General features: G+C 41.6%; 1 protein-coding gene across 7 annotated transcripts; it reads left to right on the top strand.

The window, feature by feature from the left end:
• The first annotated feature begins 23 nt into the window (after window positions 1-23).
• On the top strand, window positions 24-23,459 carry CEP76 (centrosomal protein 76). Of its 7 annotated transcripts, XM_075585406.1 has the most exons (14): window positions 51-519; window positions 660-733; window positions 780-1,032; window positions 2,611-2,766; window positions 2,928-3,009; window positions 7,377-7,601; window positions 8,576-8,761; window positions 9,244-9,341; window positions 9,688-9,816; window positions 12,887-13,075; window positions 14,035-14,201; window positions 16,521-16,854; window positions 20,860-21,077; window positions 23,140-23,459. In XM_075585406.1, the coding sequence occupies exons 3-14, from the start codon at window positions 970-972 to the stop codon at window positions 23,276-23,278; spliced, it is 1,986 nt and encodes a 661-aa protein (XP_075441521.1). In that variant the 5' UTR covers window positions 51-519; window positions 660-733; window positions 780-969; the 3' UTR covers window positions 23,279-23,459. The 7 variants fall into 7 exon arrangements, with proteins under 7 accessions (XP_075441523.1, XP_075441522.1, XP_075441521.1 ...); XM_075585408.1 differs by lacking the exon at window positions 660-733 and having other exon boundaries at window positions 24-111; window positions 969-1,032; XM_075585407.1 differs by lacking the exon at window positions 660-733 and having other exon boundaries at window positions 46-111; window positions 900-1,032.
• Window positions 23,460-23,777: the final 318 nt, after the last annotated feature.

Below are 23,777 nucleotides of genomic sequence, written 5' to 3'. Positions count from 1 at the left end.
CTTCAGCGGCCTGTCACTGTCTGCTGTGGCTGCCCGCTACCTGCCTGCACAGAGAAAACGGCTCAGGCAGCGCAGTGGGCAGGTTCCCGCGGGGCCTCCCGCCACTGAGAGGTTAGACAGGGGGATACATACACATATACACAGAGAGATATACTGGCACCTATATACAGAGAGGAATATACTGACACCTATATACACAGATATACAGGGAGATACAGGCTCAGCCACATACAGGAATATACATATTATACACACACACACACACGGGGATAGAGACATATAGAAAGATGAGGGTTACACAGAGACTTTCTGATACGGTTAAGACGATAGGGTGATCTGAGCACAAACTGAGAGCGGTTACACAGAGGCAGACGTGTGTGTGTGTGTGTGTGTGTGTGTGTGTGTGTGTGTGTGTGTGTGTGTGTGTGTGTGTGTGTGTGTGTGTGTGTGTGTCACAATATAGATCTATAGCGACAAAGAGAGAAAGCAAAAAAGGTGAGCTCCGAGCAGTATGCAGGTGTGTATATATAGGCAGTATAAGGTGTATATATATAGGCAGTATCAGGTGTATATATAGGCAGTATCAGGTGTATATATAGGCAGTATCAGGTGTATATATATAGGCAGTATCAGGTGTGTGTATATATAGGCAGTATCAGGTGTATATATAGGCAGTATCAGGTGTATATATAGGCAGTATCAGGTGTATATATATATATAGGCAGTATCAGGTGTGTGTATATATAGGCAGTATCAGGTGTATATATAGGCAGTATCAGGTGTATATATAGGCAGTATCAGGTATATTATAGACGGACACACAGTATTTTACGGATACAAGCGGCTGTGTAGGAGTCGGTGTGATACGTTTCCGTATGTGCTCGCGGTGTCGTTATTAGAGGAGACTGGGTCCCCATTGATACTGTAACAGCCTCTCTCTGTGGCTCCTGCACCGCCCTCCTCTGAAGGATGTCTCTGTCTCCTGAGAAAGCCACCGAGCTGAAGCAAATCATCCACGAGCAGCTCAACCGCGTGAGTATAAATGATCAGGCACACGCCATGGGTTATACTGAAGCAGAGAGCCGTGTTTGTCATGGAGACACCGCTTAAGAGAGCTTACAGTCTAGATGGATAGAATAAAGGGCACTGTTGAAACAAAAGGCAAAGTGTTTGCTAATAGTGGGATGGAGTATGGTCCAGCCACACAGCTGAGCCCATTAGGGTCTTGAGGGGGTGGGTGTTACATAGGGTAGAGATCGATCCAGCCGCACAGCTGGTCTCAATGGCGTTGGAAGGAGAAGGGGTCGCTGGATGACAGAGATATGTCAGGCTCCCTAAAAAAGGCGAGTTTTCAGGGAGTTTTTAAAAATCTGAAAGCTTTGGGAAAGTCTGCTGGTACGTGGTAGGGAATTCCAGAGAGAGGGGTCAGCACAGGAGAAGTCTTGTAGGTGGTAGTGAGAGAAGGTGATAAGGCAGGAGGAGAGGCAAATGTCATGGGCTGAACGTAAAGTGTGTATAGGGATATATTTCGGGATGAGGGCTGAGATGTAACGGGGCAGTGTCATTGAGAGCTTTGTAAATCAGAGCTAGGGTATTTTGATTTCATTTTAGAGTATATGGGAAGCCAGTGTAGAGATTTGCATTGTAGAGCAGTGGCGCGGTGAGTGAGGTAGATGAGTCAGGCAGCAGCATTTTGGATGGATTGGAGTTGGGACAAGAGGAAGGCCAACTAGAACAAGGTTGCCGTCGTCAACTTTCATTTTGATCCATTAAAAGGTATCGCATCTGCCAAGTTTGCACTTATAGGGACTGAGACTTGATAATCTGCAGCTTCGGGCTAAGAATTCGTTTTCAAACTATGATTTCTTCCTTGTGGGAGCAAGCAGTTAATGTGCAATGGGAAAGGGCTACAGTGCATTGCCAGCCTCTCCACCAAAGGGGGTGCAGGTGTACAGTATGTGGTGCAGGATACTGATTCACACTGATGGGCTCCAACTCCCTATTTATGTGAATACTAGCGGAATTACCCAACGTTGCCCGGGGAGGGTCCAAAGTAGGGAGAGTTGAAGGTAATTCTTGAAGATCTGGCAACACAACAACTATGTGACACCATACATACCCCCCCCCCAAAACCTGTCTGGACCCTGCTCTTGGCGTCCCTCACACCCACCCTCCCTATAACAACCACCCTGTCCTTCTTCCACACTGTTCTGGGATGCTCGTCTCCTCCGATGCCTCCTATCCGCCATCCTCTATTTCTCTAAGCCTGTTAGCCACTGGGTGTTGTACCTGTTAGGCTGTATATCTGGCACATCAAAATAAGTTGCAGACATCATGTACAGCTGAACCTTTTGTACGGAAATATACCCCACCTACGCTCTTCCTTTTTGATCCTATTAGATAGCACGCCAAGTTTGGTGGCTCTAGGATTAAGCATGTGAATTTGTATAGCCCGACAAACAACAAGACATTCTGAATTATAGTATAGATTGGATGTGGGGGGGGGGGCGGGGGAGGGGAGAATGCTGTTGGCTTTAAAATGAACAACCTTCGCACACTCTGCATGACATCTTGTGATATTACTATAAACATGTGTCTTCATGTTTGTAGATGGATGTACATGGGAAAATTCGGGAGGTTTTGGCTGAAACCTTACAGGAAGAATTTAGGGCAGAAAGCCAACAGTTGTCAGAAGATGATCTAATGAAGGCCTTGAGACGACGGGGAATTATTGATGATGTCATGAAGGAGCTGCGTTTTATGGAGGTAAATGTGCAGAATGAGAGTGATGCAAGAGAGGCGCAAGTCACCAGGTGCCTGGACTTTATTTATTTTTGTAATTTGTACTGTTTCAGAATCAGTTTGCACTGCAGTCTTAAACCTGTTATGTCCTTGTTTTCAGTATGTTATTTTTTTTTGTTATTTAGGACAAGCATCCCACCGACTTCACCTCAACCCCAAAACCAGCTACTCATTTCATCGATAAGGAACCAAGAACATTGAAAAAAAGTAATTTTTAACACATTTTATTTAGAGCAATTTGTGAGTTATCTCCCTCTATGTAGGATAATAACGTGGCCATCAAACACCTTGCCAAATAACTAATTTGTTACGTGGTATGCTTCTATGTATCCTTTTATTTATATAGCGGCGCGCACACAAAACAATGTACACAGCACTTTACAAAGCAACAAAACTTGGTAAATAAATTAGAAACAATGTGAATACATGCAGCGGTAATTAACAACGTAATGCAACGGGAGACTTCCCTGAACAGCTTACAATCCAAGTGGTATTTTGGGAGGGTTACAGATAGTAGGAGTAAAAGTGCATTATTAAAAGGTCAGTGAGGGGAGGTCAAGTGCATCTGTAGTCAGTCATAGAGGTGTAAAAAAAAATGTAATGATGTGCTTTTAAGAGGTGCATTTTTAGCTGGGCTTTGAATGTGGAAAGTGAAGGTGCTTAACAGATATTGAGTGGAAGAGTGTTCCATAGGTAAGAGAGATTGGTGAAAAAGGTTTAAGACGGTAAAGAACTGTAGAAGTCAAAGGTGCAAAGATGAGACCACCTTGGATTGAGCGTAAGAGGCGATTAGGGGTGTAATGAGAGATCAGAGTTGAGATGGTGAGCAGTGTAGAGACTTAGGAGGAGAATTTTGTAGTTTTATAAAGAAATTACTATGAAGCCAGCAAAAAGAGTTCAGGAGGTCAGAAACAGATGCGTTAGACACATCTTGAACAGCAGTAGATGATTCGGGCAGCAGAATCCTGACTGGATTGTAGAGGAGAGAGGTGTGAGACGGGGAGACCAGAAAAAAGAATGTCACAGTAATCAATACGGGAGAGAACACGGATGTGTTTTAGTGGTAGTGGAACATGGAAGGGGCATATCTTAGCAGTGTTGCAAAGGAAGAAACGGCAAGATTTAGTAACAGCATTTTATATAGGGAGAGGGAGGCGTCGAATGTAACCCCTAGGCATCGTGCGAGTCTGGGTAGATAGTGTTATTGACTAATGGAGCCTGGTTTAGAAGGGAATATGAGGAACTCTATCTTAGCCATGTTAAGCTTGCGGTGACAAATGGCCATCCAGCCTGAGGTTGCTGATAAGCCCTCTGTAATTTACGACTGGACTGCAAGTGTAAGGTTAAGTGTAGATAAATATAGGTAGTTTTGTTTTTGTCATCAGCATAGAGATGATGGGTGTATGCAACGGAGTAAAGGAGGTCATCCAGCGAGAGAGTATATAGAGAGCAGAGTAAGGGGCCGAAAACTGAGCCTTGACATACACCTACAGAGGTCAAGGTCTTGTCGGCATAAGAGACACTGAAGGACCGGTGAGAGAAGTATAAGAACGAGGAGAGGGCAGTACCACGAATGAGTGAAGAATATGTAGGATAAGAGAGTAGTCTACAGTATCAAAAGCTGATGAGAGGTCAAGAAGAATCAAAATGCAGTTGTTTGCTTCAGATATGGCAATATGGAGGTAATTCACTACCTCGGTGAGTGCGGTTTCTGTTGAGTATGCTGTCCAGGAGCCTCATTGTTGAAGGTCATACATAAAGAAACTATTTGTTACAGAAGTATACAAGCAAAACAAGAGGTAGACATAGTGATAGAAGGGGAGAAAGGGTATATATAAGGTTTTATTCATAAGAGGGGGTCGTGCAAATAGCTTGCTTAAAAAGAGAAGTAAAAGTACAAAGAGATGAGTTCCAGATATGTGAGGTTGGGGACCATGGTAGAAGCGAGAGGTTGCAGAAGGTGTCAGGGAATGGGGTAGAGGCTGCATGTAGTGGAGGTTGAGGAGAAGAGCAGCAGAGATACTTCTCCCTCTGTAACCGGATAGGAGTCACAGACAGAAGGAGGAGGATTAGGAAGGAGAAGCGCGGAACTAACTGAGTGGATTTCTCATGGGATATCTTCCACCTTACCATTGAAATAATCAGCAAAGTCTTGGGCTATAATGGAAATAGTTTAGGAAGTGAAAGAAGGGTGTGAAAGACAGAGAAGAGGTGGCGTATGTTGGATCTGTGCCTGTTTATGAGAATTGAAGTTGCTCTGTTTGACAAGGGAAACAGCAGAGTTGAACAAGGACAGAATACATTTGTAGTGAGTGAAATCTGCCAGAGTGTGACTTTCTCCAGAGGCGTTCAGCAAGAGGGCAGAAAATGTGTGCCTGTGTTTAGGGTTTGAGTACCGTGCGTGTCAGCATACAGGAGGAGCATATTGGTTAATTGGGGAGGAAAGGACAGTGTTGTAAGTTGTGACAGTTTGGGTCAGTGGTCGCGGTTAGTAAAGAAAACTTTTAATTTAGTCTGGATTCCAAGGACTGAAGGTCAGGCAGTACAGCAAGGAAAGACTGGTAGTTGAGTGCAAGTAACGTGAGAGCAGGGAGATGAGGTTATGGTCTGGGAGTGGGAAAGGAGAGATTGAAAGATCAGAGACAAGCAACAGTTTTTAGTGAAGACCAGGTCAAGGAAGTGGCCATCTTTGGGGTGCTGAAAGCAGTCGTGTGGTGAAGACTAAACGAGGAAGCGAGAGGGGTCGTTAATGTGGGTGAGTCAGAAGAGAGGAAGAGGGGGATAACCAAGATTCAAAGTCGGAAAGGAAGTTGTAGTGTGAAGATGTTGAGTTAGGTGGCCTGTTCATGGCGGCAATATGTTTATTATTATTATTATTATTATTATATGCAGAGAGCGTGGAGAGAAAAGGCAAATAGCATGGGCTTTTAAGGATGAGTGCCAGGGAAGCGGTTGTAGGTTGGGGCTAAAACTTAGTGAGAAGTATTCGTAAGGGCAAAGTGAGTGTGAGAAGGAAAACTGCTATAGGATAGAGCCACCTCCAGGGCAGAGTCAGTGTGAGAGCCACGTTTCTGTCAGCGCAAATAGGGGAAGAGAGCGAGAGAAGAACAGGTCATGTACAGCGTTTGGTTAGAGAGCGACGAGAGCGTTACAGAGAGCACATGAAAAAGGGAGAGAAGCAGGGAATAGATATCAGGTTGGAACTTTTCGATATTACAGATGAGCGGGTAGCGAGTCGAGCGAGAGCAAGTGGGGATATGGCAGGGGCCAGGGTTTGGAGAAATGTCTCCAGTGGCCAAGAGGAGGGATAGGTACAAGAGGTGAGCTGAAGACTTTTATAGGAGCATATGATCTTTCAAGGAGAGGAAGTTGGTGTCAAGTGAGGACAAGAAGCAGTGGAGTTCATAGAGAGAGAGAGAACACACACGACACGACATCAGTCCATAGGTAGTGTTGAAAATAGTGTATTCAGAACAGACACAGAAACCGACGTTTTGATCCCACAGAGGATCTTCAGGGGGATGTGTGATGAAGCCAGACCCATGAGTGACTTTATACCAAATATCCCAGTGCACCTATCACCAAATCAATTAAAAAAATACAAAACCCACAAGTTGTCTCTCCTGGAGTCTCCAATAAGCAGCGGTGGCCATTATTGAATCGGCCGTCATAGAGGTAAACAAACCGAGATGATCACAGCTGAGTAAGGTGTCCTCGGTTGGTATGAATGCGTACTCCAATAGCAACAATTCATATGGTCTGGTGCTAGTCCCATAAATAATGCAGACAATACGTTACCATCCGGAAGAGCAGCAAGCAAGAGACAGCATTCAGTAGGTAGTGTTCAAAATAGTGTATTCAGAACAGACACAGCTCTCTCTATATATACATACATACATACATACATACATACATACATACATACATACATACATACATACAGAGCTAGCTGTGAGGTAGATTAATGGAAGATAAGATATTATTGTGAAAAGGATGTTGCAGCAAACAGTAGGAAAAGAAGGCTGAGCATATTGGATGATGGGATGATGTCTTGAGAAAGACCCCTCAGTGGACTGAAACGTTAACAGTAACAAGACCGTTTTGCATAAGTTGTACCCATTTTAACACTTGATGTACTCAGCAGATGAGTGACGTTTTGCCTGCTTCAGAGCACCTTATACATATGAATCTGATATTAGGCGGTGTGCTTTATTCGCTCCCTTTAATAATGCATGGTCACTGTCCTTACCATGGGGTAATTGGGAATCATGTGGGAAGCTGAGAATCCTACTCTGGTGTTCTAGAACCATGATAATAAGACACAATAGGATCTCTTCTCTCATACCTGCTATATTGTTGTCTTCCTCTGTATCTCTTCCTGTTCCCCAAGTCTGTCCCTTCCTTCTGTCTTTATTTTCGCTTTTTATTTTCTCTTCTCAGTGTTGTAGACCCAGTCACTCAGAGATTGAAGGCACAGAGCGCGCATGTAGTGTAATAGTGTGCCTCTCCCTGGAAAGTGTCTGTGCTGTACCTGTAACTCATAGGTATAAAATCACTTCCATTGTTCTTTGCAGCTAATATTGACCCCACACGGAGATATCTTCATCTTCAGATCTTGGGTGGAAAAGCATTTCTGGAGCATCTGCAAGAACCAGAGCCTCTTCCGGGTCAGGTCTGCTCCACATTTACTCTCAGTTTACACTTCCGTAACCAACGTTTTCGCACCAAACCCATCCCGTGCGCCTGTGATCCGGACTTCCAAGACGGCTTCTTGCTAGAAGTGCATAAAGACAGCTTGGGTAATGGACCTCTTCATTGCTTTCTTTGTGTTTGCCTCTAGCTTTCACGCTTCTGGTGCATGCTTAAGCAATGCTGTGATAAAAGTATATAAGTAGCAAGTTTCCCTAATGTTTTATCCGATGCATTTCTGTATCTGTCTAGAAAAGCCACTATAGTATTTGTATTACATGAGACCAAGCTGATGTTTTTATTCTGGGATGAGGTCAGAAGTTGGAATTTGTGAACTTTGATTAATCAAAAGAATCAACAGAGACAACCATTATCCCACGATATTCTTTGTTTAGCACGGCCAACAAAGTGGGACTGTTATCTTTTACTTTCCACTTAGTTTTTTTTCTTCCGATCTCATTGTTCAGAATGACAATTCTGCCCCTGTACTGTCATTCCCTCCTTCTCTAATGTACACCTTTACCTTTGCCTCTGGTGCTTTTCACTAGCAGGTCAGTTTGTAATGTGCTAAAGTTAAAATGGATCAGTACGGTCTCTACAAATAGTCGGTAAGGGGTGAGTCATAATTAAATTACTTGCAGTATATTCCTAAGTACATGCAGCATTTTGTAAAGCGGTTGTCATTTACGTAATAATTACTTGTCAGTGTCACCTGAATGTCCTGTTACCTTGTGGGTTCATGTACTGCAGTTTAATTAGTCCTTATATTTATTTCAAAGGATGACTATGCTGGGGATAGGGAACATCTGGACAAGTAGCTTTAGTATGAACCAGGCTTCAATAAAGAGTAATTGGCGTTTCTATAGTCAACAAACCGCAGATAACCTTTACTGAGTTTATCTCAGAAAGTAAAACATCATGTTTGTCACCAGATCACATTGATGTATTCTTTCTCAGATCAATTAAAAACTGCTGTGCCAGCTGTACTCATAAAGCATTACAGACCCACGTGGAACAGTTCTGCCTATGATGTGGCTTCAGGTGACTCTGTTTAAATCCCTTACCATGATCAATACCTTTCCAGGTGACGGGAGCAGGATGGCCGATGCCACCACCATGTTATCAATCTGTGATCCCGTGCACTTGGTATTAATCAGGACAGACACATCTGGTGAGATCACCTTAGTGGCGTCCCACTTTCTGGAGTGGCGCTCTGTTCTCGGAGCACAGAAAGGGGTGACGAGCGTTGCTGTGGAACTCCTGGGAGTAGGTGAGAATACGGATGGATTCAGTCTCGGCAGATAATTACTAATGGGAGGAAGAGAACCCTGTTGTGCGTCCATCAATTAAAAAAACAAGTAAATGGTAGCTGCATAGTAGAGTAGATCAGAAGTTAAGACATTAAGATAAAGATGTATTTATTAGGAGTCTAGATTTGAGGGACTAAAGTTACCATTTGTAGTTTTCATGTAAGGGATGTTTGACCGAGAAGCCGGTGTAAATGTTCTTTGTTACAATGTGATATTGAGGTTACTATTCCTTACTACTAACACTGATCTAGTTGTTTAAGCAACTAAATGTTCTTTTACTTTAGTACTACATAATTATCTATGTAGTTTCCCTGCGTCTTGTTACAGTTTATCTATCATATAAGCAAATTCCAAGCTTAAAAATACACCATTCCTGTTGTCTTATCAGACCATACTGCTATCAGTTAGTGCTAGTGATTGAAATCTTTGTTTTGGACCGAAGGTACTGAATGCAAAGTCTCTGCCGGGGTCTTGAATGTGAAACTTGAGCTGTATCCACTGCTTAACCAGACGTTGTCCCAGGAAATCGTTAAAACTCAGGTAAAACCCCCAGTAATAAATCCACGTGTCTACTTTTATTTGTGAAAAATGAGTTCTTGCAGGTGGCAATTTGTTCAGTTGCTTTCAGTGGCCGTAATCTGTTCTCATCATTTAGCACCGTAGTATTTTGAGATTCATTAAAGCGCATTAAAAAAAATAGATCTGATTTTGTGGTCACATTTCATACATTAGTTGATAAACACAGGGCAGTTTGTTGGGACCTAGTAAGGTAGGTTTCTGTAAGGGTTCTCATCTATAGCCATTATTTCAGCAAACAACCCTGCAACATGGCTGTGATGTGTTTGGAGTTGTAAAGGGAATGGAGTTTCAATCTTTTATTTCACAGCTTACACTGGAGCGGCAGAAGACAGCGGAGAAGGAACGGTTGTTTCTGGTGTATGCGAAGCAGTGGTGGAGGGAATACCTACAGATCCGACCTTCACACAACTCCAGACTCGTCAAGATTTTTGCACAGGTTTGTGTTGCTACAAGAGACAAACTCCCATTGCATGTTAACGACCACTGCTAATACGAGTAGTGTTAGTACTATATTAAGGAGGCATGTGCAGTAAATAGTTACCCCCTGATATCATGAGGTATTCTGCAAACACAGATGTGAAAAAGAATAATACACCACCTGTGTGTGTGTCACGCCATTTATCAGGTAAGAGGGGGGGCGCCTACAAAGCCTTGTAGCAAAGCAATCCCTACAGCATGCTATTCCTGTACAAGTACGGCCTGGGAGTCCCCCATGTCAAGCAGATGAAGGAAACACTCTGATCATTGTCCGAAAGAGAAATATCTTAGCCAAGGCACAACATTCAAGTAGTGACAAAACTGACACGCCTGGGGCGGCTTATCTAGGGGCACATGCATCCAGTGCCATTAGGGATTATTGCACCCATTCTGGTGTTAACTCCTGTTAACGTGAGTGGCAGTTAATGCCGGAACGGGTGTGTTAACCTGTACTAGCTCTTGATGCATGTGCCCCATTGTTGTAAAGGAGCTTCCTGATTGGTTGATTCTACCTAGACACTGATGACCCTTCTGGTATCTGTTTAATTGTGTAGCTGTAAAATGTCTCCTCCTACTTGCGAAGCTTTTTTTAATTGATTGCTATTGTATTGACCATTCGTTTAGGAATCCGGAGCATCCATCATTTACTTTGAACTTTTTGGAAATAATGTGCGATGTAGATGGTGTGACCTATAGTTAAGGCTTTAACCTGTGCTGCAGTAGTTGCTGGTTAGAAACCCAGCTCCAACTTTATTTGAAGGGGTATATAAAAAAAATGGTGCAGTATGCTGCAAACACGGAGCAAGTGTGAGTCAGTTTGTTCCAGTGACATACACATGAATCTTTCATTTGGTGCAGATCTCTGGAGAAGAGGTTAGCTCCATCTAAATAAACCTGGTGGATTTATTTGGCGTAAAGAAATAGAAAGCTGTACCGATCAGAAGCGCAACTTTGTAAAACATCTCACTATAATATTGTGCTGACTCTCTCCTCCCCTAACACCTCCTATAACCACTCCCCAAAAACATTCAAGGCGTAAGTGGAGAAAATTGGGACAGAAAAACGTAAATTAGCTAGATGGCAACGTATCTAATGATGCAATTTGCACTGGTTAAGACAGTGGTTTCCAACTTTTGTTTGGTTAAGGAACCGTATAATTATAGTGTGAAATTCTGAGGAACCCCAACCCTCTGTAACAGTGCATATGAGATCAAACGCATTGTAAATTCTTCTGTATTTGGTTCAATTTCCATATGCCCATACAATTGAGAACCCTGAAGGGATGCCCGGGGAACTCTGGTTGAAAAACACTGGAACACAGCTCTAGTTTGCGACCTTTGATACATATTCCCCTAAGTTTTTAATATGTGCAGTTTGGTCTAAAATGTTATGAATTTGTATGGTAGGGGGGGCGTAGATTGTTTTCTCTGGCATTAGCCTCTAAACAAATAGCTGCAGAGAGTGAATTGAATGATAATGTGCTCTTCAGCTTTTGTGTCGTAAACAAAGACTTTGATGGCATATTAGAACCATTTGACCCACCTACTCTGCCCAATTACTCGTCTGCTGTAAACCTGCAGACCCTATTTGATCCTTGGCTTCCTTTCTTTTTAGATTTAGTATAGCTTTGTCTGCCTCAGGTATTTTGTAATTCAATGACTGTATTGGCCTTTACCGTCTCAATTTGGAGGCATGTCCAAAAATACTCCACCCTTCAGTTAAAGGAGCTGTCGCAGACGGGGAATTGAAAGTGTTTTTTTGTTTTGTTTTTTACCATAGAATTGAAGCCTGGGGTCTCCGGAGCTGAACCATGTTCCTTTCAGTTCCAGGTGCACCCCGCTTTTGGAGATATTTGCCTCCGAAGTAGGTGCCGGTAGCTGATCCTGCTCTGCATGCAGGGTTTTCAGGTTTGAAGCTCCCGCATGACATGGGCCAATAGGAAGCCGCACCGATGACGTCACGGCTTCGTATTGGCCCACAGGCCGGGAAGTATCTGAACAGCGGCCATTACGAGATACCTGCTTGCCGATGAGAGCTACTACCAGCACCTAATTCGCAGGCAAGTATCTCCGAAAGTAGGGGTCCCTGGAGATGAAATTAATGGGGTTCAGCTCCGGAGACCCCTGCTACAATCCTATATTTTAAAAAAATAATAATAATTACCCCCTGGCACTTCCTCTTTAAAACTGTAAGTATCGTCTTGGAATTACAGCTGTGTTGTTGTAATTACATTATAGTGTTGTTCCCTTTCCCACATTAATACGTGTGCTGTCTGGTTTTACTACATAAATTAATATTTTAAAAAACTGAAAGATAAAGGTGCTGTTCGGCCTGTTCTCCATACTCTGCAGTAGGATGTCTGTGAACTCATTTTGTTTCCTCTACTCACCTAGGCCCAGATCCACAAAAGGGAGCTAAACTTTAGCACACATTTGAAGTCTTCATAGAAAACAACTCTGGTTTGGTGGAGCAAGTTACAACAAGCAGATCTCACTATATAAACATTAGATTGCAGGTTTTGGGCCTATACAAATTTGTTTTATTTATTTTTAAACAAAAAACAGGTGGAAAAGGAAGTGGTGACCTGTTTTAAAGGGTATCACATTGTACTCACTTTCTGGATAAGTCCTATTTGGAGCTTTAAACTTTTAGCAAAAACGTTGGGGAAAAGCACGCAGTGTCATTTTATTCTCGCCTTGTCCTTTCCTGCACTATAGAGTATTCCCCTTGGTAACTGTTACTTTGCTTAGTGCTAGGGCCATTTTTGTATTGTTGACCTTATGCTCAGGTGTCAGGACACAGGGTTCATGGAGATTTAAGGAGGTAAAAAGTGCATATGACTTTTGAGGTGGCGTACTGTTATTTCATGGGGACCCTGAAAAACGCAGGACTGTGTAATGGATATAGAATCAGCTATAATGTTATATCTTGCTGCCAAAGTGTAAGGAGTCGCCATTTCTTCAGGAAAAAAAGTTGCTGCCCAAATTGTGTAACCGTTCTGATTTAATGGGGTATTTTGTATTCCCTAGGATGAGAATTGGATAAACCGACCTGTGTGTTGCTTTGTTCGGCCGCTGAGAGCAGGGCGTCTCCTGGACACCCCCAGGCAAGCAGCTCGCTTTGTTAACGTTTTGGGCTATGAAAAAGCCCCGGTTGTTGGAGGGGGCGGTAAACAGGAGCAGTGGAGCACCCTGCTGGCGTTTCTTTGCAGAAATAAGGTAAGGTTTTGATTTAGGAGCTTGTAAGGTCCAGGATTTAAAACATTGTTCTGTTCATAATTGATGTATATAGCACACTACAATACTTTTGGGGTCACTTCTGAACTGAACTTTATGGGCAAAAACACCAACTTATTTGTGACCTGATTCTGTACTGCTGTAGTGCATGGAAAAAATACAGTACATCGCACATAAACTAATGTGAATTGTTTTTATATTCACCCTGTTCATTGCTAGCCACACTGCATGCTAATGTAATAGCATATTCCACTGCATGTCTTATTAACCCAGTTTTACTTAACACACACACATTCCCAGCTAGCTCAAACTCCTACACCCACCACATCACGAATATATATTTATGCCAAAATGAGTGCTACTGAGCGTGGCAAATGTAGCTCACCCCTCCCCACCTTTTTAACTTGGGAGGTTCTGGCATTTTGCTTAATGGACAAGACTCACTGTAGTTGCTTCCCCTCATATAGAGGTAAAAGGAAGGGTTCACAGTTTGTGTTAGGACCTGCATTCTGGATATACCTTGACATTTGGTATGCAGGCTTACGACGTTTTGGCCAAAGGGTTTAACTAAATAACCAAGTAATTACTATTATTATTGAAGTATTTTAACTTTATACTTATTACCATATATGTTTTGTCAATTTGATGTAGCATTGGGCACCCCTGTGTTTTGTTGTACCCAGTTTTACTTGGTCAGCCTTTGAAGGTTTCAAGAGCTCTGTATACTAGGATTTCATCTATGAAGAAAGGGTATCACCACCTACATTGGATGTACTTGGACACTAATTCAATAATATATATTTGTGCATCAGTACCCATAATGGTTACTGCAGGTTTGACGTTTCCCAATGTATATTCTACCGAGTATCACAGTTTTTTTTGCAAGGTGTTATTTAAGGACATATTTCATTTGATATCATTATAGTGCTTTTCCTTTCAAGGGGGACTGTGAAGACCATGCAAACCTCCTGTGCAGCCTTCTTCTTGGATTTGGGTTGGATACCTATGTGTGCGTTGGGACGAAAGGAAAATCAGTGGCTCATACATGGGTGATGACTTGTGGAACAGATGGAGCAATCACCTTCTGGGAGAGCTTGACAGGGCACAGGTTGGTACCGTGCACCCATTCATTGTTGATGCATACCAGCCATTTCTGTTTAATGTACTGTCAAGCACAGTGGTGAAGGGGAGAACAAGGGCACTGAAAAATGCATACAATTGAATAAATGGCTTTTCAGCTAGATTGATTTAAAGGTAGCACACCTGCTTCACTGCCCATTTGTCACAACATATCCCCAACCCTTACCACTGCAATTTCTTGCTGCCACCAATGTTTTTAGCTTCTTGTTAATTGTACCTCACAGTAATAAAGGCCATTATGTATGGTATGAAATGCCATGTTGTGGCCCTATTACAGCACTAACCTATGCAAATGGGAATGTAAGCAAGCACCGTTGTGTTTACAGTACAGAGTAACAGAATAATGCAGGTCATTAAAGTGCAGAGGTCAAGTGACCATTGCAAAGGGCTGTTTATTTCTTCTACATGCTATTTTTGATTGGATATAGGATTAAAACCGGGGTTCTTCTGGAGATGAACCACTCTATTTTCTGCACCGGTGATCACCCAGTTCCCCAGATACCCCGGTCTTCCTGAGGAAGTGGCTGCTAAAGTGGTGTGTGCCAATAGGAAGCCGCATTGGATGATGATGCAGGCTCCTATGGATGATGCAGGCTCCCTGACTACACACTTCTTAGAACTCCGCATAGAAGTCTGGAACTTAACTAAATGTAGCTGTGCAGCTCCTTATGTACTGAGGAGGAGGGTCCAAGGTCTGAGCCCCAGATAGGGCAGAACACAGGCCTAGTCAGACCCCCACCCTGTCACTCAAGGGAGCTGCTTACTGCAGGGGTAAACCTGGATTAACCCTAACACTGCCTGCACTGGTACCAGGGCTTATGTGTTAGGCAGGGCAGATTAGTAGCCAAGAGGATGCATGGATATATATATATATATATATATATATATATATATATATATATATCTATATCGTCACTCTATTTGCCTTGTGTCTCTCTATGTGGGAATCCCCTCCCCCTTTTTTTTTCTGACCCATATGGAATTCGTAATGGGTGTATGAAGAGGATATCAGGATGTCCTTTTGAGTTACTCTAACTGAGGGGAAGCTAAGGATTGTACCAGTGCGCCCAGGAAAAAGGCGTACCTTAAAACTAGATAGAGATGAAGAAGCGCTCAAATGCAAGGTATAATAACCAATGATAGCCAAAGCCAGTATCCAAGGATAATCCAGAAACAATAATGATGAGTAAAAATAGTAGCTAGCAATATTGGGTTAATAAACCTCCTGAAGACAGGTAATGGGCAGGAATGACCCCCCCCCCCCCCCCCCACCACGATCAGTCTCATTGGAAGTACCCCTGTAGCAATAAAGTACTCACAGTTCCTTGGTTTAAGGCTGGCAGGATGTGCAGCTTCCAGTAGGAGTAGATACAGGAAATGGGAAGGAGCGCACGATCCGACGGGAGCAAGGAGAGGACCCAATTCAAAAATATAAATTTTATTAAGTCATTAATCCTTCCTTGATAAAGAACGCACCAGCATTCGAAACGCGTTGGATTTTAGGTCTATGACTTAATAAAATGTATATTTTTTGAATTGGGTCCTCTCCTTGCTCCCGTCGGATTATGTGTTCCTTCCCATTTCCTGTACCTTAAAACTAAAAAGTATTTTTCCTTGGGACACTGGTACAGAGTGAAACAATTTTCTTAATGTGAAGACCACTGCTCCTTTACAATAACCGGATTCCAAGATAACCTGCCAAGATCATACTGGTAAATAAGCATACTGACCTGCAACAGGAAAGAGTGGCGCAGTCAGGGGCGGATTCCCCATAAGGCTGACTACGCTACAGCCTAGAGCCAAGCAAAAGTGTAATAAATGCTCTCCTGTGTGAATGTTGAAAGTGCTACAAAGTAAATATTTAACCGAAATATTCAGCTAACACATTATTAATATGTGGACTCACAAAATAAATATTTACCACATAATTACATGGAGTGCTAAAGTGCTGATGCGAAAGTAATACAATATTAGTGACAATTCATGTGCATGAAAAAATAAATCTTAAGGCAGCTCAAAAAACCCTATTGAAGAACAGTTCCTGTGGTCCTTCTTTGGCAGTGAAGTCTTCGTTGAAGGGGACGAAGGTCCACGTTTGAAAAGAGAAATAGCATAACAGTCCCATAACACAGTGTCACATATTATTCCTGCCGTGCTGACTTTGTGCAAGGTGTGCTGAGGAACTGTATTGTATTTCTGCTCTTCCACTGGGTATAATTGCAGTGTGCTGCCCCGCAAGGCAGCTCCCATCGGTTTTTAACATACTCTTCTACCTTTAATCACCCAGGTACGTGCACAAGCCCATTAATCCGGATGATCCTCCCCTGGTTGAACAGCCGAGGCCCCTCTATCCCTACCGCTCGATCGGCTGCATCTTCAATCATCGCCGCTTCCTGGCCAACTGCCAGCCCTCCGATGCAGTGGAGCTCTGTGTGTTTGACCTGAACGATGAATCCAGATGGAAACCAATGAGCGAGGAAGCCATTAAATCTGTCTGTTCCCCGGGATCCACTGCTTCGCTCCCGCCTTTCCCCCCGCTCTGCTCTTCTCTGGTTGATGCTGCAGCAGAAAGCAACGAGATTGAATTACAGCTCCGAGTACTCGTGTCTGAGCACAGAAAGGTAACGTCCTGCGTTGGATAATACTGCTCTGCAGGTGCCACACACAGCACATGTGGACTGCAAGACGCATCTAGAATTGACCACAGTACATTTTCGGCATGAACGTGCCTCCCAAAAGCTTGTTGTAGAATAAGCTTCGATGTAAACATAATCATGCTGAAATAGAGCACATGGTACGATATGAGCTTTATTATAGCTATCAGACAGGGTTTCAAAATGTTTGCAGAGAATTTGGGACCTTTTTTTAAAAAAAAAAAATAGTCTTTTCTAAATATCTCGCTCCGAGACCAATTTTGACACCCGTGTCTGGAAAAATGTAGATTTGCACATATTCACATAAAATCCAGAAGTATACATTTTTGTTGCCTAACAAATTGCTTAAAACTTTTTTAGTTTTTAAATATTTTTTATTGGAATATTTCAATACAACAATATCATTGCGATTACAATTTGCCAGATTTTTCCATAACACATTTCACATTTTGAGAATACACTCTTTGCTTAACAAAGAGCCTTGTTATTTACCCATATCACATTTATGAATGTAACTCTAGTGAAATATTTTATCCATTTTCCATACATTGTTTTTTTTGTTTTTTTTTAATATACAAATTGCTTAAAACTTGAAATTAACTTTCACGAACCAAAACTGAGAAAAATCAGTCATATTTGGACTGAAGGCAACTAAGAGATTTAACATTTTTTTTTATTTAGCAAATACATTCGGCTTCTCCACTTTTTTTGGTTCGGGTGTCACCTATTTCTAATTTAATTTCCAGAACCAGCCTTTGTATCTCTGCAACTGTAGCATTTTCAAAGGCGTTTCTTACTTCCTCTATTATATAAAATAAATACGTGAATTTGATTGAATTCATCTTGTTGACATCCGCAAATGAGTTCCTGGTTACAGCCACTCCCTGGTCCTGCAGAGGTGGTGATATCATACAAAGGGCTGAGTCTGTGGCCAGGAAAACTGGTTACGGAAGGTATACGTTCAGGGATACGTATTTTTTAAATGTCCCCAACCAAAGAACAGAAGAAAAGGTCTCCTCAAATCTGCACTCGCGTTTCCAATGTATATTTAAAATATAACTTTTAATAAAAGCCTAGTAAGACTGAAATCACCACAAACGATCATAAGAACGGTACTGATTTATAGCACTTATTTATAGTTAATACATAATAATAAGAAGAAGAAGAAGAGCCCTGAGGGCCAATAATATGTTTTTCAAATTCTTTCAAATATTTGATTTTTGCTTTAGTAAAAATATGAAAAATAGGGTAAAAGCCGCAGTCTGAGCTGGTCGCCATTTATGTAGCATTTTATTGACTTGGTTTAAGAGGTATTTTCTTGCCTTTTGCAGTTCTGTTTTTATTATTAAAATATGATGCTCTGTTCAGGAGATATAAGCAGTTCATATATTAAGTGTCTGGGAGGTTAACATGGAGTTCGTCCCAGAGCCCAGTGCAGTCTAGAGGTTATCATGGTCCCCGCAGATACTAGAGAGAGAGAGAGAGAGAGAGAGAAAAAAAATCGCGCGTGTGTGTGTATTGTATTGTCTTCTAGGGGATTGCTGTTTTTAAGACATGTTTTAAAGTGGCAACCCCCCTAGAAGTCTATACATGTTTAAGGTGAAAGTAGCACAGTCTTTGAATTGAATTGATAGAGAAGATTCTTCAGGGATTTAGAATATATATTTCTTACCTAAAATGTAAAAAAAAAATGTCCTGCCAGTTGGCTGCCTTTTAGATTGACTGCAGAAAGCCAATTTACAAACCATGTTAAAACGTCATGTGACCCCTCTCTCCATATTAGAAAGGAAGAAGCTACTTTAACATAAAAAAAAACAAAATTAGAATACGAGACAGAAACTCAGATCGGGATTTGCAAAGCCACAATGTCGGTATCGCACCCGATCTTGTTAAAATAGCAAAACATATGAAATCACTTCTGCAGTATTAGATTATACTGACTTTTTATCACACGGGTGCACAAACATTTGCAGCTGCGCCCTCACACCCCCCCCCCGCCTGCTGCCACCGGTGCTCATGCCCCCCTTACCTCCGTTCCCTGCGTCAAATGACGCCGCGGGGTCATGTGATGTCACGTCACAACGCCACGTCAACAGCCGTCTGAATCTCTGTAAGTAATAGGTTGCAGAGGCCTCACGCGATCCCCCGGCATTTAATTTAAATGCCGTGGGGAAGAGCGCGGGACCTCTGCAACCAACGCGCCCCCCCACAAAAATCTCCCGCCCTCCCGCATGCTTTACATATTTGAAATAAGAAAAAAGAAAGTTGTAAAGTAGAATTGCTGCTTTAAACTGCTTTTCAAGTCAATAGGCAGATCGTACCGGATTGGGATGCAACACCCGCAATTGCAGCTCACTGAATCCTGTCGTAAGGCAGCTTCTAAACCTGAATTCACAACATTTACAGCCTTTAAAAAAAAAATACTTTAAAGCTGCAGTTCAGTCTTTTTATTTTTTTTTGTTTACATTTATTTTTTTACTTCAATAGTTTCATGTGTGCAATCTCTAATTAGCTAAAGAACTGTATAGCTGCCGGTCAATTCGTTCTCCATGTATTGATAGGTCGAAATTTGGTGACATATTAAAAGCTGGGATTTCTTCATAATCTGCTTGTCTGTCAGTGGAAGCTGATGAATATTCATGAGCACTCCTGCACTGACAAGTGCTAGAGGGAGGGCAGGGCTGACAAAGGGTTGTGCCAGGGCTTGTGACAGGACATGAAGGGGCAGTGCCTTAGCAAATGGCTGTTAAAATAGAATACAAGAAAATTGGTCTTTCAAAGTTGTTGTTTTTTAAATAGAAAATGCTAAAAGTATTTTTTCTTACTACAGAACTGATTTATTAAAAAAAACACACATGCAGGATATTGACTGAACTGCAGCTTTAAATCGTTACTCTCATTTTAATTATAACACTGCCATTAGTTAACTTCCGCCTGACATTGGGTTGCATTATCATTGCAGTGGGGACAAAATAACGAATATTCTTTCCCTTCCCCAGAAAAAGAAAAATACATATATTTATATAACTTAAAAAGGGCATTAGTCACTAAGATATAACCACCTAACTTGGGCTCCCCTTTCATTTCTTTCAAATTTTTATTTTTTTTCCCCAAAAATAATTTTCAACCCCATTTTGTTCACTGATTAAAAGAAAAATAAGACAATAGAATAACCCACATAATTTAAAATGAATGTGTAGAAACTAAAGAAGTTCTTTATTTCCCATCCTTACATTTTTATAAAGTACAAACAAAATATGTCCCACTCTTTCCTTTGTCCATAAGTTTTATAAAGTTTTAAAGAAAAGACAGAGGGCCATATTTAGTATTTGTCGCATTTGTCTGCATTTGTCCCATAAGATACATTGCCAGAGCACGTCTTCCATCCCGTTCACTTGAATGGGCCATGACGTGTCTTCTGGCACCGGAAGGTTTCTTGCGGTTTCTTCGGTACAGCATAGCCTGGTAAACATAGCCCTCAGTTACTGAAGAAAGTATACCAGTCTTGTTAGAAAGGGATGAAATTAGTAAGGATCAAGAGATGACTCTGGCTTAGGTCAGTTTATCTTCCTGGGCCATCACTTATATGGGCTTTGTGTCTGGTCGGAGGTGCCATCCCATCTTGAGCACCTGTCTCAGCAGTCTTCCGACTGCTGGTGTTCTAATCTCAGGAATAGAGATTGGTTGAGGACTTCTCTGCACTCCTCAGAAGTCCTCTTGTCAAATGCTTCAGTCTGGGAGCTCAGGCTGATGCTGCCTCCACATTTTTAACTCTGAAGGGCCTGCTATACATCATTTACTGCAGGATTTATTAATCTCATGATATGGAACAACTGTTGTTTGTGTGGTGTTTCTGCCTACCCACAGATAGAAGAAGTTTGTTTAATTAGATTAAATTGTGTCGGATGTATAATGCACTGGGTTCAAGTGTTTGGGTTATTCATTTATCATTTTCTTTCCTTCTGCGTCCAGGATCTGGGCCTCACCACTATTTGGGAGGACCAACTCTCCTACCTCTTGTCACCTGCATTAGCCTCATATGAGATTGAACGTACCACGGGAATCTCCGCTGGCAATGAAGAGTTTCAGGATGCCATAAGGCGAGCAGTTCCAGACGGCCACACTTTCAAAGGATTCCCAATTCATTTTGTGCATAGAAATGCAAGGAGAGCATTTGCTACTTGCTTACGGTAACTTTATTTTTTTTAATTGAAAAATCCTGGCTTTGATTAGCGTATTGTGGGCTTATTAAATGGGCTTGTAGTTGGTTATTAAGCTATGAGCACATAGGACCATTGGTCCATGTAACTGTGCACACAGTTTCCTTAAATGAAGGCAAAATGACTGTAGGATTGAAACCTTAGTAGGAATCTGTATACGGTGCTGAATGAGAGGCACGTCACCCGTTCTTGGTAGAGAGTAATACCAAGATAAGTTTGAATATAAAGCAACTTACACTTATTCCGAGTTTCACTTTTGTAGCTCGGTTCAAGGGAACAACTTATTAATTGGCTTCCATGAGAGAGAATCCGTTATACTTTAAGCAACAATTCCCCATTTATTTTAATGTTGTTGTTACCTGAAACGTATGGGCCCCCAGGCGATCAGCGGTCTCACAACTTCCATGGGCAACACACAACCCAACAGTTCAGGATATATGCAGCATTTTGTGCCAGTTTCTGATGCTAAATGCTACAAAAATGGCTGCAGGGTCTCTAATAGAAAGCCGCAGTCTTCTCCTGATGATGCTGCAGTTTCCTATTGGCTGCTGAAATGAGGCTGACCCTGGCAACCATTTTTTCTCACAACTAAACAAGAAACAGAAAACCCAGCTGTGAGCACTCTGCCACCCTGCTGAAGATAATTGATATTTATTAAAATAAAAACTTTAATAATTACTTAATAAAATATAGGGTGTTAAAATCAAAAATCTGTACAGAAAAGATCCTAGGTTGAGCACTATGGTAAATGCTAGGATCTATATAGAAGAACAGGGGTCTGGGCTACAGTGAAGTCCCGAGAGCTTATAACTGGCCAGTGGTGTCTCATAATAATAATAATATCACAGCCTTTTCTCGAGTATCACATTTACCCTAATTCTACTTATCAGGGTGAACATCACCCAAAAGGGTATTGCTACCTTGGTGCACTAGCATCCAGTCATTGCCCTTCCCTATACAAACTATTAGGGATATGTCAATGTTCCAAATTGACAAACGGGGTTCAATTGATAAGTAGTTTATTGTACAGTATCATCATACTCATTCAAAAGTCTACAAGACTCTCTCTCTCTCTGCCAGGGAGTGTCCTGGCAGCAACCTTTATACATTTTTGGTTCCTTTGTCTAAAACTGTTACTAGGCAGATTATACTAACCACTCCTTAATTCTTAAACCAATCATCTTACAGCTCATTAAACCTGGTTAGAACTGGCCTCAAAACAGCTATGAATAGGTACCTGGTACCAACTCTCAATAGGAATGTGGGCGTTACTTTAGACACAGTCGTAAATCAACTTAGAAGCGAAATCTCTCATTTACACCAGACACATTCTTACTCACAAAATGGATACTAGACATAACTGACTTTACAAAATGGAAACTGAACATCACTTTCAATCCTTCTCCAGAGAGCCCCACCAGTCCATTTCAATAATATCTTCAACAGTATATCTTCATTTTAGCAATATTATTTCGTCAGATATCTCTGGTTATTCTTATACCAGTTATGATGTCTAATACTACAGAACTGATATATTAAAAAATATATATATATTTCCTATGTTTTTCTGCTTTAAAAAGTAAACCTGAGTTCTTTATTGGTAATTGAAGTAGCATGTCCTTTTCACCCTATTCTACCCTGTAACTGAACATGTCTGGTAACATAATCATTATTATGCACTTCTAAGCTATTCTAGTTTTCTCTTTAGAGAATGGTGCCGCAGACATTATTTATGCCTTAAAACAGTGATAGCTGCTGGTTGTCTTTATTGCCTTCTGTCCCCCAACAAGAACCGAAACTTGAACAGCATACTCCAGCACCGTAGCAGTGAAGTTCCTGGCTATCTGCACAGGGAACATCATTAGGAGCAGCACCTCATAAAGTCTTCATGCGATTTCCCCATTTATTATATTTTTCTATAAAATGGTCAAACATCTCATGTGTTCTCCCCGTCATGTTGTTTTCAGTGTCGGTAGCTCTTGTAAAGATAACCATGCATTTTTTTTTTTTATGTCTCTTGTATGGGGCACAGGTCTCCCTTTTGCGATGAGATCATCAGTTGTCGCGGGGATCAGATGCGACTTGCCGTTCGCGTGCGAGTTTTCACGTACCCAGAATCTGCATGTGCTGTGTGGATTATGTTTGCCTGCAAATATCGCTCTGTGCTATGACACTAGCAGGAAGTTTACATCGCCAATGACCAAGTGATATAGTGACTAGGAAAACAGCCATCATTAACGGCTTACTAGGAAGCCCACCATTTTAATTTTATTAAGTCTCCGTGTGTGTCTTTATTTCAATGATGCTGATGTTTTTTATAAATTATGAGGTATATATTTTCATAATCAATTTGAAGATTTTTTTTTTGTTTCATAATAATAAAATATTTTGCTGAAATAAAGGTTTGTAGTTGGGTTACTGATCAGAGGAAAACACAAAAATGGCCGACAAGCGGATACAAGGGAGTAATTTGTATATCTGCTTGATTGGTCGCAGTTTGTTTCCTTGTATCACTGAGTTTAGAACTCTAACCTCGAGCATTGGAAGTGCTGCAACATCCCACTTGAGCAAAAGGTTGAAGCAGCAATACTACATAACCCCTTTTTTCCCCCCTTTTCCCCCTTTTTATACGTAACACATGTGACAATGTATAATTCTACATTCTTGCCT

This window comes from Ascaphus truei, chromosome 2, assembly GCF_040206685.1.
Source record: "Ascaphus truei isolate aAscTru1 chromosome 2, aAscTru1.hap1, whole genome shotgun sequence".
NCBI lineage: Eukaryota > Metazoa > Chordata > Amphibia > Anura > Ascaphidae > Ascaphus > Ascaphus truei.
The sequence above is the reverse complement of the archived record's forward strand: the minus strand, read 5'-3'. Positions and strand labels throughout refer to the sequence as shown.

Coding starts and splice junctions, on each gene's coding strand:
- CEP76 (XM_075585408.1), top strand. CDS start 970: ATGTCTCTGTCTCCTGAGAAAGCCACCGAGCTGAAGCAAATCATCCAC. Junction 7,602..8,575: donor AGTGCATAAAGACAGCTTGG/GTAATGGACCTC, acceptor ATACCTTTCCAG/GTGACGGGAGCAGGATGGCC. Junction 8,762..9,243: donor TGTGGAACTCCTGGGAGTAG/GTGAGAATACGG, acceptor TTTGGACCGAAG/GTACTGAATGCAAAGTCTCT.